This window comes from Amia ocellicauda, chromosome 15 (genome assembly GCF_036373705.1).
Source record: "Amia ocellicauda isolate fAmiCal2 chromosome 15, fAmiCal2.hap1, whole genome shotgun sequence".
NCBI lineage: Eukaryota > Metazoa > Chordata > Actinopteri > Amiiformes > Amiidae > Amia > Amia ocellicauda.
In genome coordinates this window covers 1,222,338-1,243,369 of record NC_089864.1, presented here as the reverse complement: position 1 = coordinate 1,243,369, position 21,032 = coordinate 1,222,338, and the positions used below count along the sequence as shown (strand labels likewise).

The 21,032-nt window shown below is 45.7% G+C and overlaps 1 protein-coding gene across 1 annotated transcript; it reads left to right on the top strand.

The window, feature by feature from the left end:
* The first annotated feature begins 908 nt into the window (after positions 1-908).
* On the top strand, positions 909-20,841 carry LOC136771621 (trichohyalin). Its single transcript, XM_066724037.1, has 6 exons — positions 909-4,746; positions 5,039-5,370; positions 9,796-11,610; positions 12,896-14,050; positions 14,641-15,804; positions 19,508-20,841. Exons 2-6 carry the CDS (start codon positions 5,325-5,327, stop codon positions 20,161-20,163), a joined length of 4,836 nt encoding a protein of 1,611 aa, XP_066580134.1. The 5' UTR covers positions 909-4,746; positions 5,039-5,324; the 3' UTR covers positions 20,164-20,841.
* Positions 20,842-21,032: the final 191 nt, after the last annotated feature.

The following is a 21,032-nucleotide window of genomic DNA, read 5'->3' as shown; positions in this document are numbered from 1 at the left end:
TATGTGTGTGTTTCTCAGTGTGTGTGTGTGTATGTGAGGTGTTTCTCAGTGTGTGTGTGTATGTGAGTGTGTTTCTCAGTGTGTGTGTGTGTATGTGAGGTGTTTCTCAGTGTGTGTGTGTGTATGTGAGGTGTTTCTCAGTGTGTGTGTGTATGTGAGTGTGTTTCTCAGTGTGTGTGTGTGTTTCTCAGTGTGTGTGTGTATATGAGTGTGTTTCTCAGTGTGTGTGTGTGTATGTGAGGTGTTTCTCAGTGTGTGTGTGTATGTGAGTGTGTGTGTATGTGAGTGTGTTTCTCATTGTATGTGTGTGAGTGTGTGTGTGTGTGTGAGTGTGATTCTCAGTGTGTGTGTGTATGTGAGTGTGATTCTCAGTGTGTGTGTGTATGTGAGGTGTTTCTCAGTGTGTGTGTGTGTGTATGTGAGTGTTTCTCAGTGTGTGTGTGTGTATGTGAGTGTGTTTCTCATTGTATGTGTGTGAGTGTGTGTGTGTATGTGAGTGTGTTTCTCAGTGTGTGTGTGTATGTGAGTGTGTTTCTCAGTGTGTGTGTGTATGTGAGGTGTTTCTCAGTGTGTGTGTGTATGTGAGTGTGTGTGTGTATGTGAGTGTGTTTCTCAGTGTGTGTGTGTATGTGAGTGTGTTTCTCATTGTATGTGTGTGAGTGTGTGTGTGTATGTGAGTGTGTTTCTCAGTGTGTGTGTGTATGTGAGTGTGTTTCTCAGTGTGTGTGTGTGAGTGTGTATGTGAGTGTGTTTCTCATTGTATGTGTGTGAGTGTGTGTGTGTATGTGAGTGTTTCTCAGTGTGTGTGTGTATGTGAGTGTGTTTCTCATTGTATGTGTGTGAGTGTGTGTGTGTATGTGAGTGTGTTTCTCAGTGTGTGTGTGTATGTGAGTGTGTTTCTCAGTGTCTGTGTGTGAGTGTGTTTCTCAGCGTGTGTGTGAGTTTCTGAGTGTGAGTGTGTGTGTACTGTGTGTGTGAGTTTGTTTCTCAGTGTGTTTCTCAGTGTGTGTGTGTGATTGTGAGTGTGTTTCTCAGTGTATGTGTGTGTGTGTGAGTGTGATTCTCAGTGTGTGTGAGTTTCTGACTGTGAGTGTGTGTGTGAGTGTGAGTGTGTGTTTCTGAGTGTGAGTGTCTGTATGTGAGTGTGTTTCTCAGTGTGTGTGTGTGCAGGTGTGTTTCTGAGTGTGAACGTGAGTGTGTTTCCGAGTGCGTGTGTGTGTGTTTCTCACAGTGTGTGTGTGAGTGTGTCTGAGTGTGAGTGCGAGTGTGTGTGTGAGTGTCCGGGTGTGAGTGTGACTGTCTGCGTGTGAGTGTGTTTCTCAGCGTGTGTGTGAGTTTCTGAGTGTGAGTGTGTGCGTGTCTGCGTGTGTGTTTCTGAGTGTCTGTGGGTGTGTGAGTGTGTTTCTCATTGTATGTGTGTGAGTGTGTATGTGAGTGTGTTTCTCAGTGTGAGTGTGTTTCTCAGTGTGTGTGTGTGTGATTGTGAGTGTGTATGTGAGGTGTTTCTCAGTGTGTGTATGTGAGTGTGTTTCTTAGTGTGTGTGTGAGTGTCTGCGTGTGAGTGTGTGTGTACTGTGTGTGTGAGTTTGTTTCTCAGTGTGTTTCTCAGTGTGTGTGTGTGATTGTGAGTGTGTTTCTCAGTGTATGTGTGTGTGTATGTGAGTGTGTATGTGAGGTGTTTCTCAGTGTGTGTGTGTGTGAGTGTGATTCACAGTGTGTGTGAGTTTCTGACTGTGAGTGTGTGTTTCTGAGTGTGAGTGTGTGTTTCTGAGTGTGAGTGTCTGTATGTGAGTGTGTTTCTCAGTGTGTGTGTGTCCGAGTGTCTGTGTGTGTGCAGGTGTGTTTCTGAGTGTGAACGTGAGTGTGTTTCCGAGTGCGTGTGTGTGTGTTTCTCACAGTGTGTGTGTGAGTGTGTCTGAGTGTGAGTGCGAGTGTGTGTGTGAGTGTCCGGGTGTGAGTGTGACTGTCTGCGTGTGAGTGTGTTTCTCAGCGTGTGTGTGAGTTTCTGACTGTGAGTGTGTGAGTGAGTGTGTGTTTCTCAGTGAGTGTGTGTGTGAGTTTCTGAGTGTGAGTGTGTGTATGTGAGTGTGTTTCTCATTGTATGTGTGTGAGTGTGTGTGTGTATGTGAGTGTGTTTCTCAGTGTGTGTGTATGTGAGTGTGTTTCTCATTGTATGTGTGTATGTGAGTGTGTTTCTCAGTGTGTGTGTGTATGTGAGTGTGTTTCTCATTGTATGTGTGTGAGTGTGTGTGTGTATGTGAGTGTGTTTCTCATTGTATATGTGTGAGTGTGTGTGTGTATGTGAGTGTGTTTCTCATTGTATGTGTGTGAGTGTGTGTGTGTGAGTGTGTTTCTCATTGTATGTGTGTGAGTGTATGTGAGTGTGTTTCTCAGTGTGTGTGTGTGATTGTGAGTGTGTTTCTCAGTGTATGTGAGGTGTTTCTCAGTGTGTGTGTGTGTGAGTGTGATTCTCAGTGTGTGTGTGTGTATGTGAGTGTGTTTCTCAGTGTGTGTGTGTATGTGAGTGTGTTTCTCATTGTATGTGTGTGAGTGTGTATGTGAGTGTGTTTCTCAGTGTGAGTGTGTGTATGTGAGTGTGTTTCTCAGTGTGTGTGTGTATGTGAGTGTGTTTCTCATTGTATGTGTGTGAGTGTGTGTGTGTATGTGAGTGTGTTTTTCAGTGTGTGTGTGTATGTGAGTGTGTTTCTCATTGTATGTGTGTGAGTGTGTGTGTGTGTGTGTATGTGAGGTGTTTCTCAGTGTATGTGAGTGTGTTTCTCAGTGTATGTGAGGTGTTTCTCAGTGTGTGTGTGAGTGTGATTCTCAGTGTGTGTGAGTTTCTGACTGTGAGTGTGTGAGTGAGTGTGTGTTTCTCAGTGAGTGTGTGTGTGAGTTTCTGAGTGTGAGTGTGTGTCCGAGTGTGTTTCTGAGTGTGAACGTGAGTGTGTTTCCGAGTGCGTGTGAGTGTGTCTGAATGTGAGTGTCCGGGTGTGAGTGTGACTGTCTGCGTGTGAGTGTGTTTCTCAGAGTGTGTGTGAGTTTCTGAGTGTGAGTGTGTGCGTGTCTGCGTGTGTGTTTCTGAGTGCGTGTGTGTGTGTTTGTCACAGTGTGTGTGTGTGAGTTTATGAGTGAGTGCGGGTGTGTGTTTCTCAGTGTGTGTGTGTGATTATGAGTGTTTCTCATTGTATGTGTGTGTATGTGAGTGTGTTTCTCAGTGTGTGTGTGTGAGTGTGTTTCTCATTGTATGTGTGTGTATGTGAGTGTGTTTCTCAGTGTGTGTGTGTATGTGAGTGTGTTTCTCATTGTATGTGTGTGAGTGTGTTTCTCAGTGTGTGTGAGTGTCTGCGTGTGAGTGTGTTTCTCAGCGTGTGTGTGAGTTTCTGAGTGTGAGTGTGTGTGTACTGTGTGTGTGAGTTTGTTTCTCAGTGTGTTTCTCAGTGTATGTGTGTGTGTATGTGAGTGTGATTCTCAGTGTGTGTGAGTTTCTGACTGTGAGTGTGTGTGTGAGAGTGAGTGTGTGTTTCTGAGTGTGAGTGTCTGTATGTGAGTGTGTTTCTCAGTGTGTGTGTGTCCGAGTGTCTGTGTGTGTGCAGGTGTGTTTCTGAGTGTGAACGTGAGTGTGTTTCCGAGTGCGTGTGTGTGTGTTTCTCACAGTGTGTGTGTGAGTGTGTCTGAGTGTGAGTGCGAGTGTGTGTGTGAGTGTCCGGGTGTGAGTGTGACTGTCTGCGTGTGAGTGTGTTTCTCAGCGTGTGTGTGAGTTTCTGAGTGTGAGTGTGTGCGTGTCTGCGTGTGTGTTTCTGAGTGCGTGTGTGTGTGGGTGTGTTTCTCAGTGTGAACATGAGTGTGTTTCCGAGTGTCTGTGGGTGTGTGTGGGTGAATTTCTTAGTGCGTGGGTGTGAGTGTGTGTGTGTGTGAGTGTGTTTCTCAGTGTGAGGGTGTTTCTGAGTGTGTGTGTGTGTGTGGGTGAGTTTCTGAGTGTCTGAGTGTGTGTGGGGGGGTGTGTAAGGCTCAGTCACCACAAAAACCTAACTGGACACAAGCCTCGCTCCTCGATCACGGGACACAATTAGTCAAACTCTTTTCCGGTTGACAAAGACTGTGGAAATAATACTAAACTGTTTAATGGTCTTTTTATAGATTTAGCATGTCTTTGTTTTAATCTTTTTTCCGTTTTTGTAAGTCTTTTACAATACTTTTTTGCCCTATAAAATAAAGTTGGTTTTAATTGTGTATTAATTATTAGGCCTATTATTTATTTAATGGCAGATGCCCTTATCCAGGACAACTTGCAGGTTACATGAGAATACAGAAGTGCAAGAATACAGTATCAAATTCAAATAACGCATAATACAGTTAGAGCTTAACAATGACTGAAGTGCAGATGTTGAAATGTAGATTTTATATATACAGTTAATATAAAACACAAAGCATTCATCCTAGTCCAAACGTAACTTGTGTGGACATGATGCGATGAAGTCGCAGCCATGAGCTGAAGGGCGAGGGAGAGGAGAAACCGCAGTGAACAACAGGACATCTAACATGAATTAGCAAGCAGTATAATGAAGCATAGTTGCAAAATTATGGTAGCGTGTCAGATGCAAGACAGGGAAACATCAAACGAGCCGCAGAGTTCTGGATGAGCTGGAGCGGCGGGCAGTGGACGCTGGCAGGCGGGTCAGGAGGGAGTTGCAGTAGTCCAGGCGGGAGAGGACCAGTGACTGGACGAGCAGCTGAGTCGAGTAGTTGGTAAGGAAGGGACGGTTCGGCGTATGTTGCTCAGGAAGAATCTGCAGGTGCACGTCAGCGTGGTGATGTGCTGGGTGTAGGAGAGCGCAGGATAGAGGGTGACTCCTAGATTTGTAGCGGAAGAAGGAGAGAGTGTGGTGGATTCCAAGGGGATTGAGATACTTTCTTTACTTTCTGTTCCTCATTCTTTGTGAAATAGCAGAAAAAAGGAAATCCCATTTCTTCTTGTGATCTCTGGCCACACCTCGATGCAGCTCTGTCCCCCAGTAACCAGCTGTGCTCTCATTCTCAGAGGCGCTGGACTGAGGACAGAAAGCAGCAGCAGCTGGGCTGAACGTCTGGAGGAGCCACTAAAATGCCTGGATCTGAACTCTGAGCTCCTCTGGTTTCTACAGGGACTCATTACTGAGCCTCTGGACACCTGGGACCCCTTTGCCACAGAGGGGCCAGATAAGGACTGTGTGTGTGAAGGGAGAGTGGACACTGAGCGCCACAGCAACAGAAAGAGAGAGACGAGAGACCAGTGACCTCTGGAGGGAGAGAAGAGCAGCTGGGAGGAAGAAGAGAGAAAGGAAGATATGGCAAGCTTGAAAGAAAGATGTGGAGCATCCTCCTCCCTTGGTGGTGAGTCACTGCTCTGTGTCTCTGTCCTCTGTGTCCCTCAGGAGACACTGTCCCTCTGTCCTCCCGTCCCCAAGTTAAAGTGTCCGCTGCGCTGAGCTCAGAGTCCCACTGAGAGAGTTATTAGAGGGACTGAGCTGATGGGCAAACTGTCTGACTGGAGTGACTGGAGGGAAAACATTAGCAACACACCAGCAACACACACGCACACACACATGCACACACACACGCACACACACACTACACACACACAAACACACACACAGCACCATACAACACACAACACCACACTGGACTACACACCCTGAGACAATAGAGATGTAATGGGATTTAAATATTACACAACAATATATAACTACTGAGGCATAAATACAGGAAGACAGTGACAGGAGGACAGGAGAGAGAGGGAGGAAAAGAGAAGGAGAGGGGAGAATGAGGAGACAGAAGGGGAGAAAGATGAATGGAAAGAGAGGAAGGCTGTGGGGGCGGGTGTTGGTGCTGAATTGTCAGCTGGGGGGTGTTAGGGCCTGTTGTTACCGAGACTCTCACTGTTAATAGAGAGAATGTGATAATTATTCATTATTTATAGGGGAGAGAGATTAATTTATTAGTATTATTACTGTCGTTATTTTTAGGGTTACTATTTTTAGGATAAGGGGAGGAAAGGAGGGAGAGAGAGGGAGAGGGAGAGTGGGTAGCATGCTGTATTCTGTATCAATTTTCTGTTACCTTAGTCCATCATACATGATAACATGTTGTTAAATTTAATTGCTAGGATTCTATGAAAATATGTATCTTAAATATATTTCCCTTCAACTTTTCTGTTCCTTCATTTAGTTCTTCTTATTCTATTGCTATATTCAGTTTATTTTTCCTGGTCTCCTGTTTATTCGGTATGAGTCACAGTCACGGTTTCCTGTTTATGGCTGATGTAATTACTCCTGCTGTCTTATGATTCCCTGCTATGTATTAGGGATGGGCAGGAGTACGTGAGTGCCAGAGTACTCGATAAGTATGTCAGTATTCATTAAGATATGTAGTATTCGTCTTTTTGTTTTTCTAAGATTTACAATATTCTTAAAAAATGTCATAAGCTTTGTATAATAAAACATAAAAAAGTGATGTCAATGTGATATTGTGAAATTCAAACATAGACAATGAAAATGGGAACATGATTTTATCACCAATACATTTGAATGCAGTTTTTGCAATGAGTATTCAGACTGAGGAAGGAACTGTTTCAGCTAATGCTGAAAACACACAGTTCACTACAGGTAGAATGGCCACCAGACCGGACTTGCGATGTATGGAAATATTTGAAAAAATTGAATGTGCAGTGAAAGATATATAATATCAAACTTGCATATCACAGATACCCTAGTCCTATGATTAATCATATGGAAATAAAGCTCAAAGAAAGAACAACTGAGGACGATCGTAGTCAAACTCGCATCACAGCCTTTGTTAGCAGTTCATAAGACCATAAGAACACAAGAAAGCTGACAAACGAGAGGAGGCCATTCACCCCATCGTGCTCGTTTGGTGTCCATTAATAACTCAGTGATCAAGGATCCTATCCAGTCTGTTTCTGAATGTTCCCAAATTGTCTCTTCAGCCACATCGCTGGGGAGTTTGTTCAGATTGTGACGCCTCTCTGTGTGAAGAAGTGTCTTCATGATTTTGAAGACTTGGATCAAGTCTCCACGTAGTCTCCTCTGTTCCAGAGTGAAAAGGTTCAGGTCCCTCAGTCTCTCAGTAGGACATTCCCTTCAGACCTGGAATAAGTCTGGTTGCTCTCCTCTGAACTGCCTCTAGAGCAGCGATATCTTTCTTGAAGTGTGGAGCCCAGAACTGTCCACAGTATCCAGATGAGCTCTAACTAGTGCATTGTACAGTCTGAACATCACTGCCCTTGTTCTCAATTCTACACTTTTGACAATATAATGCACTTGTCCACATTGAATTTCATCTGCCAGGTGTCGCCCACAACTGAATATTATCCAAGTCCCTTTGAATAGCCTGTGCTGCCGAGATCTGCTGAGTCGCCTATTTTAGTATCATCTGCAAATTTGACAAGTTTGCTAACTATCCCAGAGTCCAGATCATTAATATAGATTAGAAAAAGCACAGGCCCTAGTACTGATCCCTGTGGAACTCCACTAACAACCTCACTCCAGTTAGAAGTGACTCCTCTAATCAACACCCTCTGTTTCCTAGACATCAACCAGTTCATAATCCATCTACTTACATTACCCTGAATGCCTACAGCTTCCAATCTGAGGATCAGTCTTTGGTGAGGATCCTTATCAAAAGCTTTTTGGAAATCTAAGTATATCATATCATATGCTTTCACATGATCTACAGCTGCAGTTGCATGTTCAGAGAACTCTAATAAATTAGTAAGACATGATCTGCCTCGTCTAAACCCATGTTGACTATCTCCAAGAATACGGTTTTCATTAAGATGCTCCTCTATTTTCTGTCTAATCATTTTCTCCAACATTTCACAGGTGATGCAGGTGAGACTGATTGGTCTGTAATTTCCTGGCTCAGTTTTGTCCTCTTTCTTGTGGATTGGTTTGACATTTACTGTCTTCCAGTCAGTCGGCTCATCCCCTGTTCTAAGTGTCATTTGGAATATTTGACTTAGCGGCCTGTAAATAATTTCCCTCATTTCTTTAAGTACTGTTGGAAATATCCCATCTGGCCCAGGTGATTTGTTTGTTTTTAATTCTGCTAGTCCCTTTAGTACCTCCTCCTCATTTATCCTCATCTACTGGAGGGATAGACACCATTCTTCCAAAAGATATTCCCTTATTTGAGGTTTTGATGATGGTGGTGGAGAGCGCTGTCTAACACGTCGGTCCAGAATCTCCCATAGGTGTTCAATTGGGTTGAGATCTGGTGACTGTGAAGGCCACAGCATATGAGTCACATCATTTTCATACTCATCACTAGGGATGGGGATCATTAATTTTTATTGATATTCATACCATTTTCATGATTGCTTAACAATCCCAGCCTTTATCAATACCAATATCGATACTTTTCTATTATTTGTTGGTAAGTCGAGACAACGATAAATTCTTAACAGAACTGTTATTTCTATTATTGCAAAAACTTTGATTCTTTAATTTCTCATTTCAACATAACATATAACTATGAGAACAGTAAAATAATATATCAGCAGCAAAATGTGCAACAAGTTTTTTCCAACAACAAATAAAATAAATATACATAAATAAAATAAATATTACACAACAAAAAGAAAAACCGCTCTTCTTGACAGCTCTTCACACACTGTGCTCGTAAATAATTTTTCTGTTCGCGCACGTATCTAATTTTAGGGGCATATTCGAGTGAAATAGTTGCACTGTAGAGCCCTGAATTGGATTATTATTGTCAACGATGGAGACTTGCTACAAAGTTGGGCTGCGCTCACCATGCACACCGTGGGTGGAGGAGGATGACTGTCCTGCAATGGCAGCCGGGGTTGGCACCATTGCAACCCGAAGACTGTTGAAGTTTCTGCATTTTCCCTTTAACTGATGCACAACGTTGAGATGCTTAATCATTGCTGTAGTGTCCCGCCCTTGCAAGAAATTACCTGTGAACATAAATTACATGTAGCTTCCTCCTTATCTTTGGCTTTATTAAAATGTAGCCAAGCCTTTGAACGCTTAGTACGTTCAGCCATCCTAGCAAGCAACGAAATGAGAAATTAAGGGAATTAGGGCGTGACGCAATTAAATTCTTCTTCATTTAGTTTAAAGGCGGTTGGCAGGCAATTCAATTGAATTTAGTAATTTTATTAGACAATCGATGCATGTTTGTGCACCAGTGATTTGATTTAAATGACACGACTCTTGTCTCTCTATACATAAGTTAACGTTACATTATATTACCCACTAGTCTCGATAGCAGTATCTATAAGCTCGGACCTTATTGATAATCGGGTTTTGAGAAATTTGGAACCGGGTCGTAGTAGAACCGGGTCTCGATCCCCATCTCTACTCATCACACCATTCAGTGACCCTCGTGCCCTGTGGATGGGGCATTGTCATTCTGGAAGAGACCACTCCCATCAGGACAGAAATGTGTCACCATTGGATAAAGGTGTTCACTCAGAATCATTCTCATGATTTGCAGTGACACTTCCCTTTATGCCCCCCACAGCATAACAGAGCCTCCGGACCCCCTCACTGTAGGGGTCCAGCAGTCAGGCCTGTCCCGTTTTCTTGGTGTCCCACACATGCACTTATCCACTTGTCGAGAATATGGTGAAGGAGGACTCATCTGACCACATCTTTTTTCCACATCTCTGTAGACTGGTGCCTTTTTGCACCACTGATCTCTCCTCTTGCCATCTTGAGAGAGAGAGGAAATGCACTGAAGAGGTATCTAAACTGTGTTGTTTCTCTCTGACAGGGGGGAGACAGACTGCTTCCCATGAGACACAGCGTCTCTCAGAGCTGAGGATTGTGCTGCTGGGGTGGAGAAGATGGGCTGGGAAGAGTTCCTCAGGAAACACCATCCTGGGCAGAGAGGCGTTTAAGATCGGGAGTCTGAAAGAGACAGTAACTCAGCGGTGCGAAAGGAGACAGGGTGAAGTGGCCGGGAGGCAGGTCACTGTGGTCGACACACCAGGCTGGAGGAGTGGTTCTGCACAGGAGACCCCAGAGCGGGTCAAACAGGAGATTGTGCGCAGTGTGTCTCTGTGCCCCCCGGGACCCCACGCTCTCCTCCTGCTCATTCCTGTGTGGAGTTACTCATTCACAGAGAGAGAGAGGAGATCAGTGCAGGAACACCTGGAGCTCCTCAGTGAGACAGTCTGGAGACATACTATAGTGCTGTTCACCTGGGGGGACAGACTGGGAGACACAACCATTGAGCAGCACATTGAGAGAGGAGGGGAGGAGCTCCAGCGGCTTGTGGAGAAATGTGGGAACAGGTATCATGTCCTCAACAACAGGGACAGGAGCGACGGCACTCAGGTCACAGAGCTGCTGGACAAGATAGAGGAGATGGTGGCAGGGAAGTACCATGAAATGATAGAACAGAGGGAAGACGAGGTGAAACAGAGGGATGCAGAGAGGGACAGAGAGAGCGAGAAGGAGATGAAGAGAGAGATAGATCAGCCGAAAAAGGAGTGTAAGGAAAGAGAGAAAGGGATTGATAACCTCAAACAGAGGGATGAAGAGAGAGACGTGGATGAGAAGCTGAGTCAGAAAGATGAAGAGATGAAGAGAGAGATTGATAAATGTATCAAGGAGTATGAGGGAAAGGGGGGAGAGAGAGAGAAGAGGATGAAACAGTGGGAAGATGAGAGGAAGAGACAGATAGAAGAGATGAAGACAGAGCATGAGAAGAAAGAGACAATGAGAGAGAAGCAGATGAAACAGAGGGATGCAGAGAGGGTGAGAGAGAGAGAGAGGGAGATCAGAGAGAAAGAGGAGCAGAAGAAGAAAGAGATAGAAGACTTGAAACAAAAGTATGAGGAGAGAGAGAAAGAAAGAGAGAGGGAGATTAAAGAGAGGGATGAAAAGAGAGACCAAGAGATAGAAGCAATTAAAGAGAGGTTAAAGGAGAGAGAGAAAGAAATTGAAAAGCTTAAACAGAGGGATTTAGAGAGAGAGAGGGAGATCAGAGAGAAAGAGGAGGAGAGGAAGAGAGAGAAAGAAGACCTGAAACAGAAGTATGAGGAGAGAGAGAAAGAGAGAGAGAGGGGGATTAAAGAGCGAGATGAAAAGAGAGAGAGAGAGATAGAAGAGCAGATGAGACAAAAAGAGGAGGAGCTGAAGAAAGAGACTGATCAGCTAAGAAAAGACTGTGAGGACAAGGAGAGAGAGAGGGATGAAATGAGAGAGAAAAAGATAGCAGACCTGACACACAGTTTAGTGGAGAGAGCGAAAGAGATTGATCAGATCAGAAAGGAGTGTGAGGAGAAAGAGAAAGAGTTCAAAACATTTAAAGAGAGGTTAAAGAAGAGAAAGAAAGAGATTAGAAACAAACAGAGAGGTGAGAGAGAGAGACAGATCAATCAGAACAGAAATGAATGTGAAGAGGAGAGAGAGAAGGAAGAGGAGCTGAAACTGAGGATGGAGGAGGAGTGGAGCGGGAGAGAAGAGGAGCTGAAGGAGAAGATGAGAAAGACACTGAAGGAAGAGGAGCTGGAGAAAGAGACAAAGGAATCCACATGGCATGTCAAGAGGAGGAGCAGCAAGGACTTCATCCCTCCCCTCAGTGAGTCTGATTAATGCTGTATCACTGACTCTGATCTCACTGGCTCTCCTCTCAGTCTGTATCACTGACTCTGATCTCACTGGCTCTCCTCTCAGTCTGTATCACTGACTCTGATCTCACTGGCTCTCCTCTCAGTCTGTATCACTGACTCTCTGATCTCACTGGCTCTCCTCTCAGTCTGTATCACTGACTCTCTGATCTCACTGACTCTCCTCTCAGTCTGTATCACTGACTCTGATCTCACTGGCTCTCCTCTCAGTCTGTATCACTGACTCTGATCTCACTGGCTCTCCTCTCAGTCTGTATCACTGACTCTCTGATCTCACTGGCTCTCCTCTCAGTCTGTATCACTGACTCTGATCTCACTGGCTCTCCTCTCAGTCTGTATCACTGACTCTCTGATCTCACTGACTCTCCTCTCAGTCTGTATCACTGACTCTGATCTCACTGGCTCTCCTCTCAGTCTGTATCACTGACTCTCTGATCTCACTGACTCTCCTCTCAGTCGGTATCACTGACTCTGATCTCACTGGCTCTCCTCTCAGTCTATATCACTGACTCTCTGATCTCACTGGCTCTCCTCTCAGTCTGTATCACTGACTCTCTGATCTCACTGACTCTCCTCTCAGTCTGTATCACTGACTCTCTGATCTCACTGGCTCTCCTCTCAGTCTGTATCACTGACTCTCTGATCTCACTGGCTCTCCTCTCAGTCTGTATCACTGACTCTGATCTCACTGGCTCTCCTCTCAGTCTGTATCACTGACTCTGATCTCACTGGCTCTCCTCTCAGTCTGTATCACTGACTCTCTGATCTCACTGGCTCTCCTCTCAGTCTGTATCACTGACTCTCTGATCTCACTGGCTCTCCTCCAGTCTGTATCACTGACTCTCTGATCTCAGCATCTCTAGAGTGCAGAGCTAAGCTGTCCACACTGTGAACCCCTTGGTGTTTGTCCAGAGGCTCTAAAGATGTACCTTTTCCAGGCGCCATGCTTCCATAATGTAATTATGTAATGTCCAGTATCTCTCCAGTGTTGGATCAGTCACACACTAGAATGTACCACTTTCCTGGCTGCAGTGGCAACAGATCAGAGCCCCTAAGCCCCACTGTACTCAGTCTGTGTTTGAACTCATAGTGCATTAGAGATTCACTGTATTTCATATTGGCGCATTTTCAGAGTTCAGCTGTTCTGTAATGTCTTTATAATGGCAGCCTCTCTGTGTGGAGTTTGTGATTCAGATTCTAAGGAGGGATCTAAACTGTGTTGTTTCTCTCTGACAGGGGGGAGACAGACTGCTTCTCGTGAGACACGGCGTCTCTCAGAGCTGAGGATTGTACTGCTGGGGTGGTGTGGAGCTTGGAAGAGTTCCTCAGGAAACACCATCCTAGGCAGAAAGCAGTTTAAGACCAGGATAGTGGATGAGAAGTGGGAGATAGTGGGAGAAACCAGGTGGTGTAAGAAGGGCCAGGCTGAAGTAGCTGGGAGGCAGGTCACTGTGGTCGATACACCAGGCTGGTGTCCATGGTATTTTGTACAGGCCAACCCTGCACAGGAGATTGTGCGCAGTGTGTCTCTGTGTCCCCCTGGACCCCACGCTCTCCTCCTGGCCATTCCTGTTGGATGGATCTCTATCGAAGAGAGAGAGAGGAGATCAGTGCAGGAACACCTGGAGCTCCTCAGTGAGAGAGTCTGGAGACACACTATAGTGCTGTTCACCAGGGGGGGCAGACTGGGAGACACAACCATTGAGCAGCACATTGAGAGAGGAGGGGAGGAGCTCCAGCGGCTTGTGGAGAAATGTGGGAACAGGTATCATGTTCTCAACAACAGCAACAGGGGCGACGGCACTCAGGTCACAGAGCTGCTGGACAAGATAGAGGAGATGGTGGCAGGAAACTGGGGCTGGCACTTCACTACTGACATCAGCCAAATATACAGAGAGACTGAAGAGAGGATCAGACTGAGGGAAGAGGAGCTGAAATTGAGGGATGAAGAGAGGAGGAAAGAGATAGAGGATCTGAAAAATTGGTATGAGGAGAGAATGAAGAAGGAGGAGGGGATGAAAGAGATTGATGAGAAAGAGCTGGAGATAGGAGATGCAGCAGAGTACAGTGAGGACAGAGAGGGAGACATAGATCAGAGCAGAATGGAGTGTGATGAGATGGAGAGTGAGGAACAGGAGATGAAAGAGATATTTGAATATGAGGAGAGAGCAAGAGAAGAGGAACTGATACAGAGATGTGGGGTGAAAGAGAGAGACATTGATGAATGCAAAATGGAGTTTGAGGAGAGTGAGAGACCAGAAGAGGAGATGAAGCACAGGAATGAGAAAGATGACATGAGAAAGACACTGAAGGATGAGGAGCTGGAGAAAGACACACAGGAAACCACAGTGCCTGTCAAGAGTTGCAGCCAGGACTTCAACCCTCCCCTCAGTGAGTCTGATTAATGCTGTATCACTGACTCTCTGATCTCACTGGCTCTCCTCTCAGTCTGTATCACTGACTCTGATCTCACTGGCTCTCCTCTCAGTCTGTATCACTGACTCTCTGATCTCACTGGCTCTCCTCTCAGTCTGTATCACTGACTCTCTGATCTCACTGGCTCTCCTCTCAGTCTGTATCACTGACTCTCTGATCTCAGCATCTCTAGAGTGCAGAGCTAAGCTGTCCACACTGTGAACCCCTTGGTGTTTGTCCAGAGGCTCTAAAGATGTACCTTTTCCAGGCGCCATGCTTCCATAATGTAATTATGTAATGTCCAGTATCTCTCCAGTGTTGGATCAGTCACACACTAGAATGTACCACTTTCCTGGCTGCAGTGGCAACAGATCAGAGCCCCTAAGCCCCACTGTACTCAGTCTGTGTTTGAACTCATAGTGCATTAGAGATTCACTGTATTTCATATTGGCGCATTTTCAGAGTTCAGCTGTTCTGTAATGTCTTTATAATGGCAGCCTCTCTGTGTGGAGTTTGTGATTCAGATTCTAAGGAGGGATCTAAACTGTGTTGTTTCTCTCTGACAGGGGGGAGACAGACTGCTTCTCGTGAGACACGGCGTCTCTCAGAGCTGAGGATTGTACTGCTGGGGTGGTGTGGAGCTTGGAAGAGTTCCTCAGGAAACACCATCCTAGGCAGAAAGCAGTTTAAGACCAGGATAGTGGATGAGAAGTGGGAGATAGTGGGAGAAACCAGGTGGTGTAAGAAGGGCCAGGCTGAAGTAGCTGGGAGGCAGGTCACTGTGGTCGATACACCAGGCTGGTGTCCATGGTATTTTGTACAGGCCAACCCTGAGTTGGTAAAACAGGAGATTGTGCGCAGTGTGTCTCTTTGTCCCCCTGGACCCCACGCTCTCCTCCTGACCATTCCTGTTGGATGGGTCTTCATCAAAGAGAAAGAAAGGAGAGCAGTGCAGGAACACCTGGAGCTCCTCAGTGAGACAGTCTGGAGACACACTATAGTGCTGTTCACTGGGGGGGACAGACTGGGAGACACAACCATTGAGCAGCACATTGAGAGAGGAGGAGAGGAGCTCCAGTGGCTTGTGGAGAAATGTGGGAACAGGTATCATGTTCTCAACAACAGCAACAGGGGCGACGGCACTCAGGTCACAGAGCTGCTGGACAAGATAGAGGAGATGGTGGCAGGAAACTGGGGCTGGCACTTCACTACTGACATCAGCCAAATATACAGAGAGACTGAAGAGAGGATCAGACTGAGGGAAGAGGAGCTGAAATTGAGGGATGAAGAGAGGAGGAAAGAGATAGAGGATCTGAAAAATTGGTATGAGGAGAGAATGAAGAAGGAGGAGGGGATGAAAGAGATTGATGAGAAAGAGCTGGAGATAGGAGACGCAGCAGAGTACAGTGAGGACAGAGAGGGAGACATAGATCAGAGCAGAATGGAGTGTGAGGAGATGGAGAGTGAGGAACAGGAGATGAAAGAGATATTTGAATATGAGGAGAGAGCAAGAGAAGAGGAGCTGATACAGAGATGCGAGGTGAAAGAGAGAGACATTGATGAATGCAAAATGGAGTTTGAGGAGAGTGAGAGACCAGAAGAGGAGATGAAGCACAGGAATGAGAAAGATGACATGAGAAAGACACTGAAGGATGAGGAGCTGGAGAAAGACACACAGGAAACCACAGTGCCTGTCAAGAGTTGCAGCCAGGACTTCAACCCTCCCCTCAGTGAGTCTGATTAATGCTGTATCACTGACTCTGATCTCACTGGCTCTCCTCTCAGTCTGTATCACTGACTCTGATCTCACTGGCTCTCCTCTCAGTCTGTATCACTGACTCTGATCTCACTGGCTCTCCTCTCAGTCTGTATCACTGACTCTGATCTCACTGGCTCTCCTCTCAGTCTGTATCACTGACTCTCTGATCTCACTGGCTCTCCTCTCAGTCTGTATCACTGACTCTGATCTCACTGGCTCTCCTCTCAGTCTGTATCACTGACTCTGATCTCACTGGCTCTCCTCTCAGTCTGTATCACTGACTCTGATCTCACTGGCTCTCCTCTCAGTCTGTATCACTGACTCTCTGATCTCACTGACTCTCCTCTCAGTCTGTATCACTGACTCTGATCTCACTGGCTCTCCTCTCAGTCTGTATCACTGACTCTCTGATCTCACTGGCTCTCCTCTCAGTCTGTGTCACTGACTCTCTGATCTCAGCATCTCTAGAGTGCAGAGCTGAGCTGTCCACACTTTGAACCCCTTGGTGTTTGTCCAGAGGCTCTAAAGATATACATAATCCACCACCACAGACCAGTATCTCCCCAGTGTTAATTCAATTGTTTCTTTGTAATGACATAAGAACATTAGAACATCAGAAAGTTTACAAATGAGAGGAGGCCATTCAACTCATTGTGCTCGTTTGGTGTCCATTAATAACTAAGTGATCAAGGATCCTATCCAGTCTGTTTCTGAATGTTCCCAAATTGTCTCTTCAGCCACATCGCTGGGGAGTTTGTTCAGATTGTGACGCCTCTCTGTGTGAAGAAGTGTCTCCTGTTTTCTGTCTTGAATGCCTTGAAGCCCAATTTCCATTTGTGTCCCCGGGTGCGTGTGTCCCTGCTGATCTGGAAAAGCTCCTCTGGATTGATGTAGTCGTTGCCCTTCATGATTTTGAAGACTTGGATCAAGTCCCCACGTAGTCTCCTCTGTTCCAGGGTGAAAAGGTTCAGTTCCTCAGTCTCTCAGTAGGACTTTCCCTTCAGACCTGGAATAAGTCTGGTTGCTCTCCTCTGAACTGCCTCTAGAGCAGCGATATCTTTCTTGAAGTGTGGAGCCCAGAACTGTCCACAGTATCCAGATGAGCTCTAACTAGTGCATTGCACAGTCTGAACATCACTGCCCTTGTTCTCAATTCTACACTTTGACAATATATTGCACTTGTCCACATTGAATTTCATCTGCCAGGTGTCGGCCCACAACTGAATATTATCTAAGTGCCTTTGAATAGCCTGTGCTGCCGAGATTGTATCTGCTGAGCCGTCTATTTTAGTATCTTCTGCAAATTTGACAAGTTTCCTAACTATCCCAGAGTCCAGATCATTAATATAGATTAGAAAAAGCACAGGCCCTAGTACTGATCCCTGTGGAACTCCACTAACAACCTCACTCCAGTTAGAAGCGACTCCTCTAATTGACACCCTCTGTTTCCTAGACATCAACCAGTTCATAATCCATCTACTTACATTACCCTGAATGCCTACAGCTTCCAATCTGAGGATCAGTCTTTGGTGTGGAACCTTATCAAAAGCTTTTTGGAAATCTAAGAATATCATATCATATGCTTTCACATGATCTACAGCTGCAGTTGCATGTTCAGAGAACTCTAATAAATTAGTAAGACATGATCTGCCTCGTCTAAACCCATGTTGACTATCTCCAAGAATATGGTTTTCATTAAGATGCTCCTCTATTTTCTGTCTAATCATTTTCTCCAACATTTTACAGGTGATGCAGGTGAGACTGATTGGTCTGTAATTTCCTGGCTCAGTTTTGTCCCCTTTCTTGTGGATTGGTTTGACATTTGCTGTCTTCCAGTCAGTTGGCTCATCCCCTGTTCTAAGTGTCATTTGGAATATTTGAGTTAGCGGCCTATAAATAATTTCCCTCATTTCTTTAAGTACTGTTGGGAATATCCCATCTGGCCCAGGTGATTTGTTGGTTTTTAATTCTGCTAGTCCCTTTAGTACCTCCTCCTCATTTATCCTGATCTCTCTTAGGGTTTGACTGGACTGATTGTTACCTGTGGCATGTCATGTGTTTTTTCATTTGTAAAAACCTCTGTGAAATACTCATTTAGAACATTTGCCACATCTTGTTCGTTTTCCAAGATACCTCAATTTTTGCCCTTTATCTGTTTCACTTCCTCCTTTATTGTCCTCTTGCTGTTGTAATATTGAAAATAGCTCTTTGCATTGGTTTTAGCTCCAAGAGCTGTTTCTTTCTATTTCCCTCTTTGCTTTCCTGATCCCTTTCTTAAGATCTCTTTGCATCTCTTTTGTATGCACTATACAACATTTTCTTTCTCTTTATATATTTTTTCATACCTCTATTAAACCATTTTTGCCAATGTTTTTTGGTCCTCAATTTGTTAAGTTTTGGTACAAATTTCTTCTGAGCCTCAAGTAGTATATTCTTAAAATATACTCATCCATTTTCAACTGACTCTGTATCCAGTGTGCTCCAGTCTACCTCTTCTAAGTGCCACCTCATACCTTCAAGGTTTGCTTTTCTAAAATTGTTGAACATTGTTTTAGACTTGGACCTTGTTTTTTGGAAGTATCCCTCAAAGCTAACCAGAGTCAATGCCTGCACTCTCCCTGGTTGGTTCCCTGACAAATTGAGTTAGAAAGCAGTCATTTACCATCTCAACCATTTCTATTTCTGCTTCTGTAGTCCCGACTGGGCTTTCCCAGTCTATGTTTGGGAAATTAAAGTCCCCCATTATAACAGCCACATCATTGCTACATGCAGTACTGATTACACTGTACAATGCCCATAACCCACAAAGATTCTGTTCCGCTACTGGGATCTAATACGATTTCTTCTGCCTCAATGTCATTTTTCACATATAATGCTACCCCACCTCCTCTTCGATTTTATCTGTCTCTCCTAAACTGTGTGTATCCTTCCAACTTGTATTCATCCCCATCATTTCCTGTAAGCCATGTTTCTGTCACTCCTACAACATCATAGTCAGCACTGTGGCTTCTAGGTCTAACATCTTGTTCCTTATACTCCTGGCATTGAGGTACAAACATTTCAGGACTTTCCTACTAGCAGTTTCCCTTTGTTTCTTTCCTTAGAGGAACATCTCCCATTGTCAGAGCTCCCTGCCCCCCTGGTCCCTAGCTTAAAAGATTCTCAATTACTCTGCCCATGCTCTCTCCCAATGCATTAGCCCCCCTTCTGTTTAGATGTAGACCGTCCAGATTGTACAGGTCCCATCTATCCCAGAAGAAAGACCAATGCTCCATAAACCTAAAGCCCTCTTCCCTACACCAAGATTTCAGCCACATGTTAAACTTTCTAATCTCAGCCTGTCTCCCTGGCCATGCACTTGTTACCGGAAGTATTTCAGAGAAAACTACGATGGAGGTTCTGCTCTTTAGTTTCTTTCCTAACTCTTTAAACTGTCCTTCCATTTCCTATGTCATTGGTTCCAATGTGGACCATGACCAGTGGATTCCCCCCGGCTTTGGCCAGTAGCCCGTCTACTAGTTTAGGGAGATCTGCAACCTGAGCACCAGGCAGGCAAGATACCATGCGGGTCTCCTTGTCACTAGAACACACTGTGTGATGACAGGCCATCTCTGTGTGGAGTTTGGGTTAAGTTTCTGAAGAGGTATCTAAACTGTGTTGTTTCTTTCTGACAGGGGGGAGACAGACTGCTTCCCATGAGACACAGCGTCTCTCAGAGCTGAGGATTGTGCTGCTGGGGTGGAGAAGATGGGCTGGGAAGAGTTCCTCAGGAAACACCATCCTGGGCAGAGAGGCGTTTAAGATCGGGAGTCTGAAAGAGACAGTAACTCAGCGGTGCGAAAGGAGACAGGGTGAAGTGGCCGGGAGGCAGGTCACTGTGGTCGACACACCAGGCTGGAGGAGTGGTTCTGCACAGGAGACCCCAGAGCGGGTCAAACAGGAGATTGTGCGCAGTGTGTCTCTGTGCCCCCCGGGACCCCACGCTCTCCTCCTGACCATTCCTGTGGGGGAGTCATTCACAGAGAGAGAGAGGAGATCAGTGCAGGAACACCTGGAGCTCCTCAGTGAGACAGTCTGGAGACACACTATAGTGCTGTTCACTGGGGGGGACAGACTGGGAGACACAACCATTGAGCAGCACATTGAGAGAGGAGGGGAGGAGCTCCAGCGGCTTGTGGAGAAATGTGGGAACAGGTATCATGTTCTCAACAACAGGGACAGGGGCGACGGCACTCAGGTCACAGAGCTGCTGGACAAGATAGAGGAGATGGTGGCATTGAACAATGAGAGATTCTTCCAACTTCAAATGTACCAGGAACTGATAGAATAGAGGGAAGAGGAGGTGAAACAGAGGGATACAGACAGGCAGAGAAAGTGAAGGTGAGAGGCAGAGAGAGATAGATCACCTGAAAAGAAAGGTTGAGAGAGGGGGGGAGAAATAAGAACAGCAAGACGAGACAGCACACAAGAGAGAGGAGAGGAGACAGAGGGAAGGGGACAAATGGCTGTGATGGACACACCAGACTGGTTCCACACGCTACTCTCTCAGGGGGACATGAGACGGGATGTGGGGCTCTGTATCAACCTGTCTGTCCCAGGACCCCACGCTTTCCTCCTGGTGACCCCGCTGGGCCGATCCACAGGGGAGGAGAGGAAGACGCTGCAGAGGGAAGGGAGGTCTTCAGGGAGGGGGATGTTGGACGCACCGTGCTCCTCTTCACCCACACCAACCAGCTGAATGGTAAGAGCGTCCAGGACTTGTGGAGACGGGCAGCGAGGAGCTCCAGTGGCTGGTAGAGATGTGTGGGAACAGGTACCACGCTCTGGACAACAAGAACAGGAGCAATGCCACTCCTGGCCAAAATCCAGGCAGTGGTGACAGCCAACAATGGCACTTTCTTACCACTTTTGTAAATAATACATGAAATTAATGCTATATGTCTGTTTTGAAAAATATAAATGTTCCCAAAGTGTAATTATTAAATAGATATCAATTTCTATAATATAATCTACTGTGTCTCTCATATTGTGTGTCCCCTGTGTGTGGCGAGAGGGGGGAGTAGAGGGAGAGGGGGAGTGGAGGGGAGTGGAGGAGAGAGAGGGAGGGAGAGGGGAGGAGCTGTCCAGCTGTGGCACACGGATGGGTGGTTTTGCTCAGCGCTGCCAGCCCCGGTTCCTTCACTGATTGGCTCAGACTGG

Coding starts and splice junctions, on each gene's coding strand:
- LOC136771621 (XM_066724037.1), top strand. CDS start 5,325: ATGGCAAGCTTGAAAGAAAGATGTGGAGCATCCTCCTCCCTTGGTG. Junction 5,371..9,795: donor AGCATCCTCCTCCCTTGGTG/GTGAGTCACTGC, acceptor TCTCTCTGACAG/GGGGGAGACAGACTGCTTCC. Junction 15,805..19,507: donor GGACTTCAACCCTCCCCTCA/GTGAGTCTGATT, acceptor TCTTTCTGACAG/GGGGGAGACAGACTGCTTCC.